Source organism: Xiphias gladius, chromosome 24, assembly GCF_016859285.1.
Source record: "Xiphias gladius isolate SHS-SW01 ecotype Sanya breed wild chromosome 24, ASM1685928v1, whole genome shotgun sequence".
In the NCBI taxonomy this organism is placed as follows: Eukaryota; Metazoa; Chordata; class Actinopteri; order Istiophoriformes; family Xiphiidae; genus Xiphias; species Xiphias gladius.
In genome coordinates this window covers 20,396,500-20,420,314 of record NC_053423.1, presented here as the reverse complement: position 1 = coordinate 20,420,314, position 23,815 = coordinate 20,396,500, and the positions used below count along the sequence as shown (strand labels likewise).

The 23,815-nt window shown below is 41.3% G+C and overlaps 1 protein-coding gene across 4 annotated transcripts; it reads right to left on the bottom strand.

Moving 5' to 3' along the window:
• Positions 1-6,568: 6,568 nt before the first annotated feature.
• On the bottom strand, positions 6,569-22,224 carry ago3b (argonaute RISC catalytic component 3b). Of its 4 annotated transcripts, none has more exons than XM_040122602.1 (20): positions 22,111-22,224; positions 21,641-21,935; positions 16,186-16,357; positions 15,828-15,948; positions 15,362-15,570; positions 14,466-14,602; positions 13,876-14,010; positions 13,664-13,751; positions 13,418-13,565; positions 12,615-12,734; positions 12,385-12,528; positions 11,460-11,626; positions 11,070-11,254; positions 10,654-10,813; positions 10,277-10,367; positions 9,707-9,901; positions 9,279-9,413; positions 8,944-9,045; positions 8,019-8,218; positions 6,569-7,061 (listed from the first exon to the last, which is right to left on the bottom strand). In XM_040122602.1, the coding sequence occupies exons 2-20, from the start codon at positions 21,657-21,659 to the stop codon at positions 6,953-6,955; spliced, it is 2,637 nt and encodes an 878-aa protein (XP_039978536.1). In that variant the 5' UTR covers positions 21,660-21,935; positions 22,111-22,224; the 3' UTR covers positions 6,569-6,952. The 4 variants fall into 4 exon arrangements, with proteins under 4 accessions (XP_039978536.1, XP_039978539.1, XP_039978538.1 ...); XM_040122605.1 differs by having other exon boundaries at positions 11,460-11,593; XM_040122604.1 differs by having other exon boundaries at positions 12,406-12,528.
• Between the last annotated feature and the right edge of the window lie 1,591 nt (positions 22,225-23,815).

Genomic DNA, 23,815 nt, shown 5'->3' with positions numbered 1-23,815 from the left:
ATTCGGGGTTATGAGCGCGGACAGACGAAAGTGTAAACACAGAGATTACACAGCGCCGTGGCGAAGCGCTGTTATAAAGCCCGTCTCCTTCTGTCCTGAGGGGACTTCAAACAGGGAGGGACTGATAACCGCCCTTTGGTCCATTTCCTGTCAGCAATAACGGCCGCACGCCTCCTGCGCAGGTGGCGTGCATGTGCACACATGATAACGTCCCTTTATATAGCGTCCTGTCGTATACTGCTCCGGCGGTGTGCACCCGCAAATTTATTAAAAAAAAAAAAAAGTTGAATAAAGTCTGTCTGATCCGCTCGTGGATCCCCGGCGGGGAAAAGGCGGGAACGTGGGCTGCAGCTGATTTTGTTTCGGTGTGGTGTGATATACGAGAGAGAAATTATACTGGGGTTCTTTTTTTTTTTTTTTTTGTTTATGTAGGCTTATCGCCTTCCAGTAGGACCATATCACGATACACAGTTCAACGTGCAACACTTTATCTGTGGGTCCTACAAGTTTCCTAATCATTTCTGAAAAGCAACTTTGAGGTAAATGTCATTTCCAAGCACGGTTAATGGAAAAAGGGGCCATTTAATTTGGTACCAACAATCTGTACACTTTGAATTATTTCCTATTAACATTACATATTTAAGTGTTGAGAACTGCAAACCCTCCTTCACCAAAGCGACATCTTTCACTCTGTACACGTCGGGCCAGCTGAGCGTGCAATAAATGTTCTATTTGTCATTTTTGTGGAGCCGTATATTACAAGCAAGGAACTCAAAAGACACAGAGGATCTACAATAGTTAGTTTTAGATGGTTTGCCAAGGTTTTGGCAGTTTTTTTTTTTCCTCTCTACTCTGCCCAACTACTGTAAGTCCTCCGCTCTTTGGCAGGACGGTGGCATTGCTATTACTAGGGTAAAAGTCAGGGGGTTCACCACAGCCAGCATGGTTCATCCTCTGGGGGATCGCGAATGGCAATTCATCCGAAGGGTGGGAAGATAACTCTGGCTGGACCACCGTCGGGGGACCGCCCTTGCATCTGTGGATGATAAAAACTCAGAGCGTAGCCTCCATTTTACCTATAACCCAAACCAAAGTACAGTTATTTTCAATAGAAATAAATCTGGAAATCGTTCAGGAAATTAGGGGTCCCTTAATATAGGAAAAAAAAAAAAACCACAAACGTGAAACTCATCAGGAAGTATTATTTGTGGAGTTGTCGTGGTAACGCTTAGAATATACCTACACAGGAAGCAGTAGAATGATGTTTAGCCTGTTTAGCATGTGACTTTCCATACTGGAGCAGATTTATGCTAACGTGTAAAACACCCTGAGGGACTGACCCCTGACGTTCCCTCCTACATGCGTGGAATTTCACCACGTGCAGGGGCAGACACGATGCACGTGTCCCGACTGCGTTTCTGTGATCAGTGGTCCGTCGCTTCACACCTGCCACCGACTCTCTGGGAACTTCCACGAACCGTGGGCGCAGTCACTGCCTTCTGAACTTTCCCGTTTCCCTTTGCGAGCGCAGAAACGCGCGACCGACGCCGTCCACAGTATCGAAGACAAACATATGTCTCATACACAGAGTATTTATTCAAAAAATTAAATATGACAACCAAATAAAAAGGCTCAACTTAGGACCAGGATCAGATGAGTGTTAAGACAAAAAAAAAAAAAATAAAGGTCTTGACATACAGTTTTACATTTAAGAGTGACACAATTTCATAATCAGGCGAAAAAAAATAAAAATCAACAACAAAAGCACATTAATATACCTTGAAACCCAAACATTGTTTTTCTTTTAGAGTACAATGATATGCAGCCAACCACAGAGGTGATAAAGGATTTAGTTTTGTGGGGAATCCCTCAACGTGGGCGACGGGCACTCGTGGAGTAACAATTCAAACTATGAACTATCCCAAAGGCTGTAAACGTGTAAATTTCACATTCATGACGGGGTTTGATGGCGACATGCACACGCAGAGGGGGAGGCCCGACAGAGTGATTGCACAGAGACTTTGCGGCTGCGTCATGAATGTCACCCATTTGAGAATGAACACATAAATTAAACGCTAAAAGGAGGGGGAAAAAAAAAAAAAAACAAACAAAAAAAACGTTTACAGGCAGAAAAGAAAAGGGGTTACGTCCCAACAGAAATAAAGTTAAATAAATAGTGCTACATAATGTCTAGACTGAGCTACTCCTCACCTACCGAGTCATGAGTGTTCCCCTAGATATATTTTTTTTAATTTTAATTTTTTTTTTTTTTTTTTAATTCAGAAATGTTAGTTTTTGGGTTGTGCTTGAAAGTGCCCGTCCACTAAAACTGATCCCCACAGGCCTTTTGGTCCTGTCAGCTCCAAACTGATCAGTTCTGCATATTTTGTGTTCTTGGCATATGTCAGAGGTATCCACACACACACACACACACACACACACACACACACACACACACACACACACACACACACAATCACATCTTACAGTATTTTCATGTAGCAATATATACCTATTAACGTAGACTCAGGACTCAGCGCCTTTTCTGAGTGTTAAGGTGTCTTTGATTTACTTGTTTTTTTTTTGTTTTGTTTTGTTGTTTTTTTTTTTCCAGCACCATCAGGAAAGGCACAGTCTGTTAACGGACAAATCAGTCCAAGGATGAACTTTCAACCCTCCTCCTCTTTTTCAGGAATATGCAAACAAGATTGAGAAAAAAAAAAAAAAAAAACAACCCAAAAAACTTTGATGCAGTTTGCAGCACGTGCACTGAGAAACATAATAAACCACATCTTTAACTTCTCTGATGAGCTTTTGAGATGATACAATATAAAAAGTAGACGGAGGTCTTCACAGGTCGTCTTTGCATAGGAGGGTTGATGGTTCATCTACATGACAAAGGAACCTCCAACAAAGCAGGTCGAATGCAGCAAGTATTGCATTATCAAATTTGGAAAAAACGATCACAGACCACTGTGATTATTAAATGCCATATTTCAAAACAGCTATCACGCTTCTGCTTCAAATAGGACTTTGTTAGAAAAAATAAGTGGTGTGTGCATTACATCAGTATCTTAAATATAAATATATCTCCATTCAGACTTAAAAACGCTTTTATTTTTGAGCAACAGGGCTTCCGTAGCCCTGCCGACAGGCTCTAGAGGTCGATTTACTGTCAGTGGCATCAGGAGAGGACAAGGGATTTCCGTAATAAGGCTCCGTATATAAACTTTCAAAAACAAGCAGAGCGCTAGCCACCAATGTTAAAACGCGCCCACGGCTACTATAACTATTCTTCAAGTAAAATCGAATGCTGGTAATGTCCGACAATAAGAAAACAGCTTCAAAGTGACAACAAACACAGAGGGGAACCAGTCTGCTCTGATATTCTCACAGTTAAAAATGCTTGAACTGCAGGCAGCTCCAGACATTTGAAGAGTTGTTGAGAGAGAGAACATCCAGTCAAACACAACCGCAGCATTTTGACTCAGCCATGAACACATGCATCTTTGTAAGTGCAGTAGAATACCATATCTCCTTAGCCTCTCTATGTTAATATAATTCATCTACATGTATCCGTTGAGAAATTAAAGAAATGTTTTCTCATAGCAGCTGAAGTTTGGTTCTGGTGACGTGTGGCTAGCACATTTAGCAGGACAGAGCCTTTTAGCACGATGCTGTAAGGGCTGTAAGAGTGTTGACACCATGACACCCCCCCCCATAAAAAGAGAAAAAAAAAAGTCCTCCACCCTCACCCCTGACCCCTGACCAGGCACGTTGGTTTGGTCCCAGCGATGAAAAATGAAGGCTTCGTCTGAATTAAACTGCACTGCCAGGTCATGAGAGACAACCCCCGGCGCTGAGCATCCAACAGCAGCACCGTTTCTTCAACATGGCTGAATTTATCAAAACCGTTCGGTCTTCATCAACTTCAAAATGTGGGATTCTCACAAGTAGCTTCACTTTTAGGTCATTATTTTGATATTTATTTGGTTGAAATTCCAAATTGTAAAAACCCACAGTGTGCTCAAATATAAAAGAGAAAAAAAAGTATGTTCCTTATTGCATAATGACACTGTTTCATCCAAAATAGAAACATGTATTTAGAAAAACTGTCTTGGAACTGTGTTGAATTTCAAGCACTGGAACCGGTTTTGGTTCCGAAACATTAACGGTGACACCCGGCACGGACCGCCTTCGAAAGACAACGCAACCAAGTAGGGCTGCACCTGATGATTATTTTCATTAACGATTAATCCTTTAGTCTACAATATTTTAAAAAAAACTGATGCGAAGATGGCAATCACAATGTCCCGGAGCCCAAAGTGACGTCTTCAGGTCTGTTGTTTTGTCTGAACGGCCCAAAACCCAAAGATTCTTCGATGTCAATCACGTATGACAAAAAAAAAAAAAAAAAAAGCAGAAAATAGCCACATTTGAGAAACTGGAACGAGCACATTTTTGACATTTTGCTCTTGAGAAATGCCTGAAATTATTTAGCAATTCTCAAAATAGTTGCTGACGAATTTCCTTTCAATCGGCTGATTGATCTATCGACTGTTCCCCGCAGCTCTGCCACAAAGCCAGACCACAGACGTTCTGGGTTACGAAGGCTTCGACTGTACGAGCGTACGCTGCGAGTCCCACCGGTGCAACGTGAGGACACACATCTGAGTGGACAGTCTCTGCCTTCACCTGGCCTGATGTACATGAGCCTGCTCAGACATTCATCCGTGTGTGTGTGTGATTGTTTAAGTTTTGTTTTCTCTTGGACACAAAAATACTTCATGATCTCAACATAACAAGCCTTTTTCTTTAATTATCTGTTGGAGGGGATGGAATTGAGTATTTAGTGGTGAAAGAAAAACCGGTTGCTACCTGGAGATTTTTTTTTTTTTTTTTTTAATCTTATGACAAGAAATTTTTAGCCTGATAATCTACTGAATTGCCATTTTGTTTAACTTCATTCATTCTATTTGGAGAAATAAGAGATGTGGGTTAGGGCGATTCAGAAAGAAGTTTTATTAAAAGTGTACAAGTAAATGAGATTTAAAGGAGACACCTATGAAACCTGAGTAAATAAGATTTTTCATTATATGATATTGTTATACAAAAATAGTTTATGTTGACACAAAATCCCTGCTTTCTTAAAATAATTTTTTTGTTAAGTGATTTATTTTTCATATTTTATGAGCAATATTTGTTTTTTGTTTTTAAGATGATGAATTACTTTGTGATAATAAGAGAAAACTGTTTGAAATATTTCATAATCGATGTAAGCTTTGTTTTATCGCCATAAAAACGCATTGAAATCACAAGATAATTTGTTCCTGATCGTGAGAAAACAAAACATTAAAAATGATCACACACACACACACATTTGGCCTGTGCTCAGATCAGCTACGATCCTCTGTGCTGTCCAGGCCCATGCGCCGGGCAGTGCAGTATTTTTACAGTTCGCTGGGATTCTGAAAGCCACTAAAAGCATTTCCCGAGGCACCCGAACGACACACGATTCAACTCCTTCCATCCTACAGACAGTTCGCTCTTTAAACCAAATTAGGCACTTTGTTTGCGCTCTCCAAGCACGCCATCGGACCTCAAGCCCGATCCACACCGATCGGACTTGTTCATGAGAATGTCAAATACTGTCACACGCCTGAATCCAAGTTCACTGTCACTCGCCAAAACTCACTCATAACAAACCACCGTTTAAGCAAACGAATACTCATCGAAAACATTCAGCGCTGAACCTGCTCTCTCCGCGTTAACACCTTATTGCACTGAAGGAGCTCTTGACAGCTAAATCAGTCAGGTTCTTATGTAAAAGCCTGGGGGGGGGGTTCATCGTCAGAAGATATAAACCATCTACTCTGTTCTATTGCTGAAAATGAACGTTAATTAAAAAGTTGAAGAAAAAAAAAAACAACAACAACTCATAAATAGCAAAAAGAATAAAACACACAAGAAACGTTTGGTATAACACACTGTACCAAGCTGAGCTATGAGTTAGAGAAGTTTAAAAGTGTCCATTTCATGGCCGTGGCATTGTTTTCTAACAGTCTTCTTGATGCACCTCCATCGCAGTAAGGCAACAAGCGATACACAACGCCTCGAAGACGGGCAGTACGTGGCTTTTCTTAAAAAGACTTGAGATTTCATTCAGTGTCTGTGTTGGTAGAGTGTAGAGTGACACTTCTTGCTGTCTGGATGAATGGCAGTGAGGAACCACTGGCTTAAAGGGAGACAAAAGAGTAGCCACGAAGGCAGCCTGCCGTTTCATGAAAAAAAAAAAAAAAAAAAAAAAGGGGGCCAAGCTTTTGTTTTACATGTGTACTCGACTAACACGTTGCCATGGCAATCACACGTGCTCGACAGACAAGCCACACATACCGTATCTAGAAAGCTGAAAACAAACAAACAAACAAATACGTAAAACCGTCTACAATATAAACCAGCAACATTAGGCTCAACGTGAGGCTACAGCGCAAGTCAGGTTCTCACTGGTTCTGCGTCATTCCCACCCATGCAAAAAAAAAAAAAAATCATTAGTTTTTATATTCCCACCTGCCCCGCCATTATTTAAACACACACACAATAAACCCCCGCAGCAAAATAAACGTTTGAGCTGCTGTCAAATCTGGAAGTGAACTTTAAAAAAAAAAAAAAGAGAGAGAGAATCCATCGTGATTTAAATACAGCAGAGGAGATGTGGAGGAGAAAAGGATGCATGGGTAGGAGCACAGAAACAGTTGGCTGGTTTCAAATTGCATAATGTGGCTGTAACTCCTCTCTGGCTTCTATCATCCTTAGGCAGCCCGCAGTAGCTGCCGCCGCCGCCGCCGCCGCCGCCGCCATCACGCTCCAGTGACCAAAGCTGCACCAGCGCGGATTCGGACCCTAAGACTCGCTCAGACGCTTGGGAAAGGTGGAGGGATGTGGAAGGGGGTTTTCAAGCGAAGTACATGGTCCTCAGTGTGTCGTGGTGGATCTGGACAGCCTTGGCCAGCGCCTGGGGGTCCCTCCCGTTACTCTGCCCTGAGACGTGGCTGCCCTCAGCACTGTGTCAAAAGGAAATGAAGGAAAGAAAAGAAAAAAACAATACAAAACAGTAAGAGGAGGTAACAATCTACATCACTGACACTTAGTAACATCTGCTCCAGAGGATAAGTCTATCACATTATCTTTATCAATTGTCTATATATCACGTTCGCCAGCTTGATGGATAGATGGGGGAAACTGGTTTGGTTACCCCCCCCCCCCCATGCACAGTGACAGTCAGACATGTCACAGCAGACAACATATGAAAGACATTCTGCCACAATATTAGTAACACACACACACAATCTATCGGATAGTCCGATAGATTTATTTCAATAAAATGAAAATCTGATAAACAAAAAGCGGATATCACAAATTAATTCCTACAATCCTTCCTACAAAAAAAAATGATGGTACCCAAAAGTCATGTTGGCAAACATGGCCAGTAGTAATCTTCCTTGTCATTCTTGTGACCAGCGTAACTTTCTGATCAAAAGTAGGAATTTCATTCATCCTTAAGCCTATCCTATTTTTGCGTTATGAATCAACAAAAAAAAGTTACTACAGAGTGCTTTTGTTTTCATTATATGTGGCCTTGATGTTGTCTGGCGTGAATGAAGATTTCTAATTGACCTGGTCTTTGATATTAATATTGCAACTGATGTTCCAAACTTTATTGTTGCATCTTATCATGTTGCACAGCCCACCAGCTTGACTGCAACACTGTTGACAGTCTGCACGCTGAGGAAGTGTGTCCTATGAAACGTTTGTGTATGAATGAAGTATTTAATTGGCTGTGTTGCCCATGACTTTTTAATCTTTGCTTTTGAGGATTCAGCACCTTTTTACACATACTGGTGAAAAGTGGGTTGATTTATTATCAACACCAAATAAGAAAGTAAATGTAAGTTCCTTGGAAAATGTATTACATCATTTTAAAAAGAACCTCCATAAAATTAAAAGAGCTTCTCCCCGACCTGTCGTGCTCTTTGTCAACCAGATGGTAGCGGGCGCGGAAGGCCACCAGGTGGGCGTAGTAGGCCGGTGCTGGGATGGAGACGGACCGCGTGCAGCGGACGTAGGTGTGGCACAGCTGGTAGGTCAGGAGCTGGAACTCATCAGCGGTGAAACAGTTGTCGTCCCACAGAACGTGGTAGTGGGAAGGCCGACTCGTACCCTGGAGAGGGGAAAGCAGTGTTAATCGCACCCCGGAGAAAGCAGCTCCGTGGAGGGAGGACAAACAACGAGCTGTTAAAATTCGGTGAAGCAGGGAGGCCTGGTTGTTTGACAGACTGTAATGGAAAAGTTAGATGTATCCCTTCTCCAACAGCTGCTGCTGATATGGCTGCATAATAGCATAATATAAAGCATAATTATAAAGCATATAAACTTTAAAGCCTTCAAAAAGGTCATAAAATAGTAACCGGGCCACCACAACTATAGTGCCAGGATTTGGTCCATGCAATGAGAGGTAACAAACATATGAAGGAATAACGATAATGATGCACAACTTTATTTGGCCCTGGAACCTTTCTTCAAAATACTGACAAAACGTTTTATAATAACTTCTGTCAATCAGTCAGTAACAATATAATCATTAGTTGCTGCTTTACAGGCCCAATAACTATAAACAGCACCTTGGCAGCAATGAGCTGCTTCCTTTCTTTAAACTGAAATCTTAGTGAGATGGATTGCTTTGTTGTTGCCTGCACCCCTGATCACTTACTGAGATTTAACCAATGATAGAGTTGTAGCTTTTTTAGATACAGCAATTGAAAGCTCATTAAAACTGTGGTTTTCCATCTCAGTAATGTTTTAAAGAGCTTTACTCTGAGGCGGCGCAGTAAATACAAAGGCCAAAGCAGTTTTCTTGAGAGTCTGTGTCGGTCCTTAAAGGCTTACCTGGATCCCAGCGTGACTGCAGAGGTAAAAGTCAAATTCATAGGGGTGGGTGATGTCTGTGTCCACTGTGGTGCCGGCAGGAATGTTTCCACTTCGTCCAACCTGGCAGTGAGACATAACGTAACAAACCGATGCAAGAGAACATAATTTTAGCTGAAGACTGTCTTTTACGGGCCTGAGCGGTGACCCTGATATCAGATTTCCCTTTTGCAAGATCTTGGCTCATACCCCATTTTACCCACATGACCTGGTCAAACAAAAGGAGATAGTAGTGACAACCTAATAATTTCCACCATTAATAATGTGTACAAAAACAAGCGCTCTGTGCTGCTCACCCGCTCGTTGCGATCCGCACAGAAGAGGCGTGTGTGATGGCGTTTCTGTACCACGATGTAGGTAATTCCCGGCTGGTATTCTTTCTCTAGACTGATGCAAGCCTCCCTGATAGCCAGCAGTTCATAGTATAGCACCTACACAGAAAAATACAGTTAGTATTCATATTACCAGGTGAAAAAAACAAAACAAAAAACATTAATTTGCCTTACACTGACGGGGATAAGATCAAATAATTTCATGCGAGTAGAATTAGAACAACCTGCAACAAAAATGAACAATCGTGCGCTCTCCTCAATAAACGGAAAACTACAGTTACTGGTTCAGGTGGTGGGTGGATGTGACTTAGCTGTGACTTAATTTACAAAATGCCGGACAAAACATTTAAGATTTCCACAAAAATGAGAAGGTTAAAGAGAAATGTTTATACTTGTCTGAACTGGCCCTCTGACACTCCGTCCCTGTAGAAGATGATCCTGGTTGGCTTGTAGCGGGTCGATTTGTAGAACTGGATCAAGAGCTCCCGTACCATAGAGGCCAAGTCCTGGATGATCTCCTGTCTGGGCCTCTGGACCCGCACTGTAGCGCAGTACCTGCTGGGGTGGGCATCCATACTGCCCACCACCTGTAGAGGAAGAGCAGTCAGGAGTCAGTATCACCACTCTGTTCATTTCATGTGCCTTATGTGAACGTACGAAAAACAAACTTTAAAACTTTTAAATGAGGTCCTAAAATTACATTAGAAAAACTCTGAATTGCGCCTGGTGTCTGGCTGTAGTTAACCTTTTACAACAGGTTTGCTTCAGGAACACTTTTGTTTTGCACAACAAATGGCACAAAAAAAAAAAAAAAAAGGTAAAATTGTAATGAGTACTAGCAGACAAGTTATTGCTTGTGGTTCAAAAGCATTTCAGGAGGAGAAACTGCATGCTGTGCTGACAGATGCAGATTTCCATTTCCGGGGGGGGGGGGATAAAAGTCTTCTGAAGTGAAGTCTCACCGCTGCAATAGATGGCTTCTTCCCATCTCCTGCTGGAGGATGAGTGACATCAGCCCCGAGGAAGATGACGGGCTGCTGGAACACAGAGGGTCTGGGTGGACGAAGGAGAGACGCAGAATTATCTTCCGTCTAATCTGTCATTCAGTCACACAGTTCTGACACGATTTTTTTGACAGCCAACGTGAAGACAGAGAAATAATAGTGTGAGACAAGAAAAAAAAAAGGAAAAAAAAAAGGACTAGTGAAGTAGGTCGCTGTCCAACACCTTGCATGTGATGGAAAACTTCAAAATAGATTGAGAAGAATTTTATTGTCATTGATTTATTTTGCAGTTTCTTTAGCCTGTTGCTAACTCATTTTTATTCTTGTGATTTTACCGTTGGTGTGGAACCAGGATGTTGTTGATTCCTCCCAGTTTGACGTTGATCTTGAGGCAGAGGTTTGAGAGGGTCTGAGGGGACGTCTTCACTACGTTCTTCACCTGGACACACTGCGTGGCCATGCCCAGGAGGGTGTCCCCCACCCGCTTCACTTCAGCTGTGGGTCAGAGATTGGACATTGCTTTCATTGCATTTACTATTGACTGTACACACACCCTCACTAACTTGATTACTGAACTAACTAAAGTGATAATACTTTATGTTTTCTTTATAAATGGTAGTAGTAGCCCCTACATTTTAGTCAAAAGTTTAAATCTGACCTTTCTCAATACACTGACTTTTTTTGGTTACTCTTCTTGTGCTGTTATAGTTTTAAAACACTGTATTTTATTTAGAAATAGTTATCTTTGTACCATAGACGGGTGTTTTCCCAGGCAGGATTACAATGATGAGCTGCAGCCCAGCGTAAGTGTTCTTCAGGTGTCTGAACATGGGCTCCACGCTGTCAGCTCCCTGGGCGTATTTACAGAAGCATGGCTGACCTTGGATTGGCATCCCAGCATCCTTTGAGATTTTCCGCAGCTGATCAGTAAAGCCCCTGGGCAGGAAAAAATGTGTGCAAAGTTGTGTGTAATAGTGGTTCAGGGTTTAAAATATGTGCCACAAGAAGAGAAGAGGTTTTTGTGTTTTGCTTTTTAAAATCACTTGCAAATCCTTCCTTTTATCTATCCATTCTTTAAGTGGTTTAACACCTTTTCCAATGAGTAACTAAACAAAGTGATAATCATTTTTTAAGAACTCACTTTAGGATCTCTTCTCTGCACTGCCTCTGGGTGGCGAAGCAGGCGATGGCCCACATCTTGATCTCCACTCCGGTGTGAAACTGCTTCCCCCTCATGTCCCACACCCCGTGGCTCGGTGTGGCCACGGTGCGGTTCTGCAACGACAGTGCAGGGTTGATCTGCTGGGGCTGGCAGTCACACAGACACATACAGTACATGGACACAGAGAAAATGTATGGATTCAAAGGATTCAGGCAGCCAGTGGAATCTAAACATAAAGGGCTACTGGTTATTATATAGGCGGAGTGACTGGTAGGCTGATCATGGCATTAGAGACAAATTAATCTTTAATTTAATCTGTGCTTGTTTCTGATTGGTTCATGCATAAAAGCTGCAGTGAAAGAAAATGGTTGCTTTCAAAAGAAAAAATAGTTCTATATGTGATTTCTTAAAAACAGGATGCATGGGTAAGAACAGTATAAAACCACCACAAATTCACAGAAGTGAGAAAAAGGAAAAAACAGTAGAAACGATGTAAGAAAAAGACAAGGTGTAATCTGAGAGAATTGTGGTGCACAGTGAAAACACATCAAACGTAAGAAATATAAATCTAGAGATACTAATCACAGGATTTCCCCACTGAAAATTTTCATCTCGGCACTGCCTGAGAGGCTACACTGGCTCCTTTTCAACTTTCTGCTAGATTGATCCCTACCAAAGCAATTCAAATATCTAAGGGCCTACCTGAAACTGTGCTATTATCATCTGAGTATTTGGTTTTGCAACAGAAAATCCACTAAAAGACCATGTTAAAAGGTGTTTAGATAATCTTAAAAACCTCTTGTTTTCCCAGTTAGGAAACTGACTAACCAGAGGAAACCCTGCTGTTTCACAGAGACAAGCTGAAAAACACATGCGTATGAAGCGTGATTTAAAGGGAAGGTACCATAAATGTTTCAGAGCTCACCCTGCCGCCATACTGCAGCATGGGGGCCGGCAGGACGCGGCCCGTCACCTGAGCCATCTCGTCTCGCACGCGGAACTGAAACTCCTGGACAAACGGGTCGGCCTCGTAATTTGCACTCCGCACCTGAAAGAAGAAAGATTATTTTACTTTACGGGGGGGGATACAAGAAAAAGCAAGCTTTTTGCTACCGTGGTCCACGGAATACTCACCAGCCTGCTGATCTCCTCCTGTCTGTCTGGTGCAGAGCGGGCTGTTGCTTTGATCATGGTCGACGTCTGGTTATCTGTTAGCTTTTTAATGCAGCGCTGTCCAGCTACGATGTTGCAAACCTAAATGGAACGGTAATTAAATCCAGCCTGATAATCAAAATCAATTTGTTTCACTACATGTATTCAAACTGACACTGTTTCTCAAGTAAGCCCATTTCTTGTTGGGAGGGTTGGTTTTGTTTTATTTTTCCCATTAGAAATCAGTAGCGGGTGAAATGGAGGCTGCAGCAGTAGTTGCTATAAGCAGCAAAGTTAACAGCTGTGTCGATCTCATCCAAGCCTTTTCTGCTGCTGTTTTTCATGAATGCAGCTAGGTAGCTAATTAATTAATGTGAATTCCCCTCTCTTTATCCCAACTACTATGATCCGATTAGTCGACTATTGGTGGGCACAACACAAGACCTATATGATTAGCTGAACAAATCCGAGATGTGGGCTGCAATTCAGGGGTCTGGAACAAGGATAGTTTATTCACATGCTGAGGCCCAACACTTTCAACCAGCAGGCTGGATATAAAAATATCATTTATGATTTACGGCACTAATTGGATTTTGATATTCCTTGTTTAGGAGGAAAAGAGTAAATTAGTATTGACTGTGAAACTCTGAATTTCAGAGTAAAACTTGCAGATTATCTCAAAAGGTTACCAGCCACAATGTCATGCAATCTTTGATGATTTAACTTCCAAAGACTATTTTTCCAGCATGTGGCAGTGGAACCATACAGTCACCCTCAGTCCTTACCTCCAGGGGCAGGTAGGTGTGTTTCTGTTCCTGGCCCACCTGCAGACAAGGCAGGTGGGGATACTTCAGCTGCAGATTGTACTTCTCTCTGAAGTACTGAGCCACTGTGCGTTCAACCGTCTGACCATTCTCAAGCTGCAATGGAAATCTGTGGATTTGAAAGTGACAAGAATCACTTAATAATGTAAGCCAGCAGCAGCTTGGATTGCAGGTTAACAGCTAATGGGGTGTGATGTGGAAACATACGTCTGGAGGCTGGCGGGGCGTCGTGTTACATTGCAGACTCTGTACTTCCTACGCATGGTTCCACAGTGTGTCACTTCCACTTTAAGACCTGTGGAGATGTGAAAAAGCATTGGTAGAGTATAAGTGACTGGAGCTTTTATTCAATGAGTGGAGTAACTGAATTGGCTTAAATTACTAAAACAAGCAGACTCTACCTTTCCTTGGTGGCATACCTTTGATCTCTTTGGTGAACTTGACCCTGTGGGAGTCAGTGAGCGGGCGGGGCTGCTCGTCAATGTTGTGAATGTCCAGGACCTCGCACATGAACTGAATGACTGGCTGGGCTTTATAAAAGGCTGTGGCAGACACTGAAACGACACAGAACAAGGTCACAGTGTAAAAAAAAAATTATGCCAATAACTGTAGTGACAATCTCTGATGACCAGCACCTGCAAATTAGAAGAAACACTGCCTTGTCAAACTAAAGCAGCAAAGGAATACTTTAGTCTTACGTAGAAACTCAGGGTATTTTGAGTAGGTCATGATTTTGAAATAAAATAAAGAAACATTTTCATTTGATTAGTAGTTATTCAACGGCACTGGACACACTTTGAAAGAAGGGGATCCTCCAGTTGTCATCTACCTTCATCTGAAGACAACAAGCATTTTTTAAATGCTCCAGTCTGGCCCTGATGTTACTGTACAAACTGGTATAAATCTCATCTAAAATTCTGCAAGAAAACATATGATATTAGTTCCCAAAATGTTGAACTATTCCTTTAAATAGTTGAACTATTCCCCTGTTTTCACAGTGCTTGCTCACCATCAATGTTGAGCATCATTTTCCACATGGCTGGCCGTACCGACTGATGGAAACCAAACCAAACCTCTCTTCCTCCACCTAACGGGTGGTCGTAGCCCTCCGGAGAGGAGAAGAAAGATCGTCCGACAGGGGTGTACCTGGTGAGGATACATAGGTGACACAAAAGGTTAGTAGACCACAAAAATTAAAAATAAAAATAAAAACTCTTCCAGGCTGGGAGTTTCATTCCCTGTGAGGGTCACGGAGTGCACTATAACACAAGCGCTGTCTGGGTTACAGCCCTGAAAGCACAGGAGTCTAAAAAGCTTTTCGTTCACGTTATTGAAACTTATTTTGGTTAATGGATTCATCAAATGACGCAATCTGAGGTAGATTACATAAAGATGCATTTAATCCATATTTCCATGTTGTATTCAAATCCCACGTGAGTCATCTAATAGACAAAAAAATATACCCATGGTACCGTTGGGTATATATATATTTGTTCACCAAATTGCTCCTGTTACAGTATGTGACAATGTTGTGGTTGCAATCCTGCATAATATATCAAGGGGGCTATACAGTAGCTCCAGGATGCAGGTACCCTCGGATCATATTTCATGACCAGGGGACAAACCAACAAGAAATACTGCTCTCATGCTTAATTCACTGACACTGAAAACTGTAACATGGTAAAGGTAAAGTACAGCACATACAGTAGTCATCGATCTTAAAATTCTTTTCTAAAATCATAACTATTTCTGCAAAAGAATGACCAAACTTTAAATCTTAGAAACAAGTAATTATCTTAAATATCTAGCCACACTGAGATTTTCATTTGATCAGATGTTTTTCAGAATGACATGGCCCTGAATTTCTTTACTTTTATTTTAAGACGTCCAAGTGAGGGAACTGACTTCATGGAGGGGAGGTGTCGGAGGACGACGTCCACGGCATGAACAGGATTAGTGCTGAGGGGTTTCTCCAGGTCCAGTGGTTCGGGCACACCACGTCCCGTCAAGACTTCGTGCAGCATGTGCCAGCTGACCAACGACACAAATCTGATTGTGACTTTAAATGGGCGGTCCTTCCCACCTTCACCTGGCAGGGTGACATCCAGATCGACCTGAAGAGACAAATATGGGATATTTCAGCTTATGTACAAAGCAAGAGCCTAAAGCCCCTAAATACAAGTTTAGCTTTGGCATAAAATTGTTCTTTTGTATGAATCTTGGATAAGAACAAGACAGACAAGACAGCTGACTGGACTCTTTCAACAGCAGCCACTTACAAAACACTTGTGACCTTTGTCAAACAAAGCAGTGACTCTTGCAGTTCCAGACTGAACAAAACATCATCATCCAAACTAGTGTAGAGTCTTACCCCACTAGTGGCGACAGGAAGTGGGTTAGCAGTGTAGAGGCTTCTCTTCCCATCATAAACTGGCAGACGGTCACCAAAGATGGTCACCTTGAAATGCTGGACCATGGAGTCCACCACCTCCCTGAAAAGACAACCGTGACATACAGTAAGATATAACCACCAATCACTGCGTAAACGTATTTTACACAGTTTAATAACCAGTTGAGGCATAAAATGTAAAGAAAATTAAGCTTCTGCTGTCTGAAAGTTTCATACACTCCAACTAAGACAGTCCTGCTTCAGTAGTTCTGCTTGAAAAAGAGAGATAATCTCATAAAACCAGCTCGAGGCGTCCACCAGTTTCAGGATTTTCTGATACCTGTTGACTCTGCGAGGACATTTATCAGGTTTGATGTCCACTTCATACAGGTAGACGTCGATTTTGGGGATTTCCACCTGGAAGCAGTTGGCCAGAAGCTTGATGGGCTTCCCAATGGTGCCATAGCCGGGTCGCCGTGGCAACGAAAACAGGGCTTGGGCTCCAACGGCTCCTACAGCAACACAAGTAGAAAAAATGTGAATAACAGTTAATTACAGTGCATACTGGCTGTGTCGAAAAAAAAATACTGTAATGGTAAATTGAGTATAATTACATAATCTACCTTGATAATTCATCTGTATACCGTTAATGTAAACAGTTGAATCTGCTGTAATCAATCATTTTTATATCGGCATTAGATCAATGATTATGTAATGTGTGAAATGGGTGGCTCCCCTCTACTGAGATCTACTGAGCGTTTTGGCATCTATTAAGTCATTGCTTTGGTTTTACGGCCGGAAACTTTACTTTTTTTGGTTTAGTTTCAGCGCTCTCATCAGCATTGCAGCGGCAGTTTTCAATGGCCAAAAATCCACTGTATATCTACTTCCTCAACACCAAATGGCAGGCAGACAAAAATGAACAACTAGCTGGTGAACGTGGTGAAACATTAAGCAGCTAAAGAGCCAGGTGCTTCCTTCAGGAGTTGATAGAGACCAAAAACAGAGCTGAAAGAGAGATAATATTGGACATATATTCATTAGGTGGACACTGACACAACTCCAAATGAGGGCTAATTATTCTCCAGTACTGCTTGTTGTGTAAAGTGCGCTATATCAAACATATAAGTTGATAATATGTCAGTGGTCTTTGCAGTTCATTGTACTGCCCCCAAGTGGGCAAAAAATAAAATTAAATCAATGAATGAGGGTTTCATTTAAGACAAATTTGTCTCAACATTTCAGTCGTAATATCGCTCTCTATAAGACTGGAAATTTGTCTTCACTACAATTATTGTCTGGGAAAAAAAAAAAAAAGGTACTGCTAGTCACTTGTTCATGCTCTCGTAACGTGGCACCCTAGCCTACAAAATTCAGTCTTTTATAAACCAGCTAATCTACAATCAATATTTATTTTAATTCACCCACCACTCAGTATCCCATTACGGCTAAAACAAAGCCAAAGTAATCATGAATGTGACGAACCCCTTCAAACAAGCTATGAGCTATGAAAAGAACTGTAAGGAAGGAAGTGGTTAATAAGGAGGAAAGAGCAGTTGAGCAGATGTTGGGTACTAGGACTGAAGATGGTCAGGGACGTTAAAGATCGAAAAAACGGATAAAACTGGTAACTGAGACAAAAGCCCCCCCCCAAAGTCAATCTGATAATGACTGTATAAAAGGTTGTGGAGTTGGGTGACATTTTAAGTAAAAGACCAGCTCAGCAGTCACAGGTTTCTCCTGACTGAGATGGATTTGCCAGACAGGAGGAGAAGTAGGCGGGTGACACATCACCTATATTTGAGACCTATTTTCACGAATGCCAAACTGGAAAGTACTTAGTGAAAAAATATGACATCACAAAAACCACACAATTTACCCAAATCTGACTCAGAGAATCCACACACACAAACACACAACCACACGACCAACATGACATAAAGTCTGCAGCACAGAGCTCAAGCTGTAAAAATAGCAAAAGGTGCGCTATGTTGAACAGAAAGTGTACATGTGAAAAAAAAGTGCATGGCAGAAACGAGGAATGTAGCCATGAAAAAGTGCAACAGTGCAGCTGCGGGTGGAAAAAATGTTTCAGCTTCTTTCAGAGAGCTCCTGTCTGGGTCAAGGGCTGACCCTGAACCTGCCGTAAGCAGGCGTCATTCAGAAAAGGCTGTACTTTCTGTTGCCCCAGGTCGCTTCCTCCCCTGTGCTGCTCCCATGGCAATGGCACCCACGTGGCTACGGTTTCTCCATGGCAACTACAGGCATGCCGACAGGAGGAGGGAAAAACAGGTGCACGCAGATTTGTATCATTTATCTTGGAGCTCCACTGACAAATCTTTTTTTTAAATAAAATTTGAACTGAAAAATTGAGAGATTAATGACCAGTTATCGGGCTGCTTCATCGTACGCATGCACCATACAACCAGTAGGAGCCCACGCAGAGCTGACATTCAACCCACACACTTTAAAAGAGCACTTCACTGAGGCATTACTGTACAGTCCTAGCATCACTCCACAAATGCTGGAGACTATAAATGTTTAAAGCTTATATTGTACTATTAAAACAAATGTTAGTTTAACTTCGCAGACCTTTTGTTAGGTTAAGTATTGCACACTGTTTTAAACATGCAAATCTAAAATCCAACTCTGCTCAAGAGCCACGCTTTACAGAAATACCAAATATATCTTGTTGTTTCACAACGCCGTGTTTCTAAAACAGTGCACAACGCATCCAGAACTATTACTGCTGAAATGATAAGTTGTTTAATCAATTAGCTGACTCACAAATAATAAGCAACTATTGCGATAACTGATTAATCTTTAAGTTGTTTTTCAAGCAAATGTGAGCAGATGCTGCTTTATTCTTTTTTATATATACTTATTTATGAATTTAGTATATATATCTTTCCGTTTCGGACTGTTAGCCGAGCAAAAACAATGTCCCCTTTAGCTCTGGAAAAATGCAATAAGTCTTTTTAACAGTTTTGGATATTGTAAAGACTAAGCGATTAATAAATTAATCTAAAAAATAATCGGCAGATTAATCAATAATGGAAATATTTGTTGCAGCCCTAAACTAGATACAGAATGAACTGCATGTGTAGAAATTTTTTAGATCCTACAAATGACAGACTGGGAACTTTAATAGGACATTAAGGACATTAAGTGGCTTATGACACAGGGACACTGTAGATTTATGCGTAAAATTACAACTTTAAAGGGTGAAATAACACAAAAAAACAGCTGTGAACAAATCATAAACAACCTCAGAGTTTAAGAACACAAAACATTAAGGAAGGACATTGGCAAAAATCAATTTTAAGACAGATCTTTATGGTTAAAACAGGAGCAAGAAGATTAGCCTGCTGAAACAGCATAAGAAGTTTTCATCGTGAGTCTGCAGTGAGACAAAAATAATAATTTCATTAAGCCCCAAGCTGTTAAATCGTCCGTCTTTCCACAGCCTTATTTAGTTACAAGAATTTTGGCTGGAGTAAACCCAATCAATGAACATTTGACTTCCTAAGGCACCTCTTAGAAATGTCCTCATCAGGAGTTGAACACATATCAATCAGTGAGGAAATTAGGACGATAAGAGAAGTAAAGTCCAGATTTTCAATTATAGCGGAAACAATTAGTCAATTTCTGACAATTTTGATAATCGATTCATCTTTTCAGTTACTTATCAACCAAAAATGCCAAACATCCACTGGTTGTAGTTTCTGAAATGTAAGGATTAGCTACTTTTCTCTTATGTATTGTATACCTTTGGGTTTTGAACTGTTTGGTCAGACAAAATTAGCTATTTGAAGACATCACCTTGGGTTCTGGGAAATTGTAACAGGCATTAATCACTCGTTTTGGACATTTAATATACCAAGCAATAAATCTATCAGCAGAAAAAAAAAAAAAGACAGATTCATTGAGAGTGAAAATAGGATTGCTACTAACGATTATTTTCATTACTGTTATTTTATCAGTTATTTGAATGTTCTATAATGTCAGAAAATCCTGAAAAATGCCCATCACAATTTCCTAAGCTCAACGTAATATCTTCAGATGTCTTGTTTTTTCTGACTAAATGATCCAAATGCGAAGATATTCAATTAACAATGTGGTAAAATAGAGAAAAGCAGCAAAGCCTCACAACTGGGGGGCTGAAATTAAGACGTTTTTGGCATCTTTGCTTGATAAGTAACTCAAACAGCGAACCGATTATAAAAATAGCTGCAGATCACCTGTATTTTTCTGTCGATCGATCAACATATTGTTTCAGCTCCAAACGAATATAAATCAGTAGTTGTAACCCTATTTTCAGTTTTACTCAAGTTACAAAGATTACACATTAAAGGCAGAGTATGGCAACCTTGTCAACAACTGACAATAAACACGATGTTATATTTTTATGTTTTGAATCAAACAGACATCAGCCCATTAATCAAATCCTGATATTGTTTTAAAAGATTCTAAATTGAGGTCTCTGATGAAGCTTCGATCCGTATGTGCTCATACAGTGAAAAGTGGGTGGAGAATGATTGTGTCGGTTTCAGTGAACCAGTTTGGCCCTTTTTGTCCTCCCGGTCCACCACAGGCCCCAACAACATCAATAATATACATGCTGGAGCTCACAAATTGTGCCCCTTGCCAAAAAGTAAATCGACTTATGCTCAACTGATTTGTAATTAACATAGGCAGCAGTTAACTGAACATTACTCAATAGGTAGGGTAACTATGGCAGCAGCTGGTGTGAAAGGCTGCCCTTTAAACGGATACGTACATACACACACACACACCCCTCCCTGGAAGTGAGCCAGCCACTCTCAGGCTTCAGGCACACCTGACGGGATCACCACCTGCCTTTGACATTCGACAATGAATGACGCAACAATAAAAGAAACCCATGAGAGTGGCTTGGGGCACTCTCATGGGTTAACACACGCACGCTAACACACACACACACACACACACACACACACACACACACACACACACACACACACACACACACACACACAAACGTGACCGGCAAAAAAACCAGCTGACAAACGGACACCCCAGTGTCTGCTTGCTGGAGCTGGACATGGGGGTTTTTGTGCTTAGCTGCTTGTGCACCTGTGCCCATGGTAGCCCGGCGACTTATTCGACCACTATGTTGCTGACGAACACTCAGTTGCCAGTTTATTAGGTACCTATAGTTAAAACTAATGCAGTGTAATACAGCAGCCCTGCTTTAAATCCAACCTTTGTAAAGATTATAATGTTCAGTTTTTATTGAAATTGGTTTAGAGAGTTGTTGATTTAACTGTACGACAATTTCGGGGGGTATAGTTTGTGGTGTTGCTGAACTGTAATGTATTATACAGAGAGGTGTTTGTGTTGTTTAGTAGACCCTCACCGATGTAAATGGGGTGGACTAAATGACAGAAACAACTGTCCGTATAAAGCAACACACTTCAACAGCACCACAAACTGCAGCCTCCGAAATGATCCATAAAGCTGAATCAGCACCTCTCTGAAACGGTTTCAACACAAACTGAACATTATAACCTTCATGACGGTAGGATTTATGGCCGATCTGTTGTATTGTATTGGACTATACTGGGTTCACTTTAGCTAGGTGTCCACCTAATAAACTGGCAACTGAAAAGTAATTTAACATAACGCACATGCAGCCCCCCAAATGCGAGTCAAACTTGTGTGTAGAGCTGCACACGGACTTAAAATAACCCAAGTGCAGCACCTGAACACCAAATTAGCGCAGTTAAGCATGGCCGTTAGTCTGGGGATCCCACCTGTTGTTCCGATTTCCATTCATGAGGTCTCTGCCCGGATGACCCGGCACCCAGTGATCAAATTCTGCCTCTGCGTGGATTGAAACTTTCACTATAGTTCCCCTCGTCGTCACGCCGCTCCCCGGCTCCGCGGCTCCCCGCTCCCCGGCTTCGGTGGCTGATGAGCACCCGGGCCGCTTTGGGGTCCCCCCTCGGCTGGAAGTCCTCTCCCCCGGACCTGCCTTACTGCAACTGACAGTTCAAAGTTGAACAGGACGTCTCCGCTTTCGCCCTTCGAAGTTTACTTTTCAAGTAACTAAAAGAGGAAGAACATTATTTTGAGGGTAATGTTTTGTGACACTTTAGACGCGGGGTCGGTGAAGTTTCGCTGGTAGCGGCGGTGGGTAAGCTAACAGCGTTAGTTAGCTTTAGCCGATCCCAACTAGCAACTAACAGGCAACTCGAAAGACCAGACTGACATAAATACATACCTGGTCAGTGGCTGTACTCGTCGTCCCGGGTGGGTTGACGTGACAATCCGGTGTTCTTCTTTGACAAACTGATGTGAGGGGTTCACTAGCCCGGCGTCCTCCTCGGTATGGGCGAGAAACCGGTCTGAAGGCTGCACTTACACCGCCCTCTCGCTCAGTAACGTCAAATTTTCAAGAATACAATATCAAGACTTCCGGGAGGCGCCTTCAAAACAAAAGCATCACTGACGAGCAAGTTGCGGCAGGTGTTGCAAGGCAGATGTTTTAGCTTCTGTCTCGGAGCTGCGGTGCCAATAAGTGCATTCCTATTAATTTATTTTATTTTTATTTTTTGTTGTCGTTCTATGCACTCCAATAATCAGCTGCGGAAAGCAACTCATTCACTCAAGTATTATACTTAACTATATTTTTTGTGTACTTGTACTTTCAGTGATTCCATTTTGTGCACCTTTAAATTTATAATCCACTATATCTCAGGGGGAAATATTACACTCCACTGCATTTATATGACAGCTATATTTATTAGTTACTTTTCAGATTAAGATTGTACTCACTAACATTATGGTCGACCTGTAAAATATTAAATAAATCGGTTTGTGACCCCTTAAAATGAAGCCATGTCAAGTAAAGATACTGCTCCATCTCATTTGAATTTTTTTGGGGGTGTAATAAAAGCAAAATCGTTTATTAGAAATACTCTGAAAACTAAACCTAATTCTGTGCAGCAGAAATATATTTTTCCTGCTTTCCAGTGGTTCCCAGTCCCAGATTGGGAAGGCAACCACAGCCACAGAATAAACTAGCCATTAGTATATAAAGCAGGGTGTAGGGCTGTGAATAACAACTATTTGTAATTAATTATGAACAATTATTATAGATTATTCTGCCAATTATTTTTTCAATTAATCGAATAATTGATTGTTCGATTTAATGTCCGAAATTAGTTTGTTTTTTTTAAATGGATTTTGTCTGACAAACAGTCCAAACCCAAAAATTTTAAGGTTATTATTGTATATGACTAAGAAAATCATCAAATTCTCACAATTGAGAGGCTGAAACCAGAGAAAGCCTTTTTTTTTTTTCTTAATTCTTTGCTAAAACCATTATTCGATTATGAAAACAGATGCTAATTTTCTGTTGAATGACTAATTGATTAATCGACCAATCATTGCAGCTCTAGTATAAAGTAGTGAATTTTGGCTCTACACTGATCAAAAGCGTCACTAAAGAGCTGCTTGCAAGTTAATGCATCAGAATAATCAAATAATATAACGTACTTACTGTAAGACTGTCTGCATAAAGAGAACTTCTACTTTTGCTACTTTGAGTACATTTCACTTACAATATTTCTATACTGTTAATTAAGTAAAGTTTTGAATTCAGGACTTTCACTTGCAATTAAGTTTTTTGTTTTTGTTTGTTTGTTTGTTTGTTTGTTTGTTTGTTTGTTTGTTTGTTTGTTTGTTTACACTCGGGTATTGCCGCTTTTCAATGAGCGACCGATGTGAACGCCCCTGCCGATCGGAGAAGGACGGTTGCGCGAACTTCCGGCACAACCCCGCGTATCTCTGTGTAACTTGACGAAGCTGTTCCGTCCCGCCTCCTCCTCCTCCTCCTCAACCGAGGGAAATCCGTCTGGAAATTCCAACAGCACACAACAACGTCACTTCCTAGAAACCTCTTTTTCTTTTTTTTTTTTTTTTTT

Coding starts and splice junctions, on each gene's coding strand:
- ago3b (XM_040122602.1), bottom strand. Junction 11,627..12,384: donor TGAGCTCTGAAACATTTATG/GTACCTTCCCTT, acceptor TGTGACTGCCAG/CCCCAGCAGATCAACCCTGC. Junction 8,219..8,943: donor GCAGTCACGCTGGGATCCAG/GTAAGCCTTTAA, acceptor TCCCCTCTCCAG/GGTACGAGTCGGCCTTCCCA.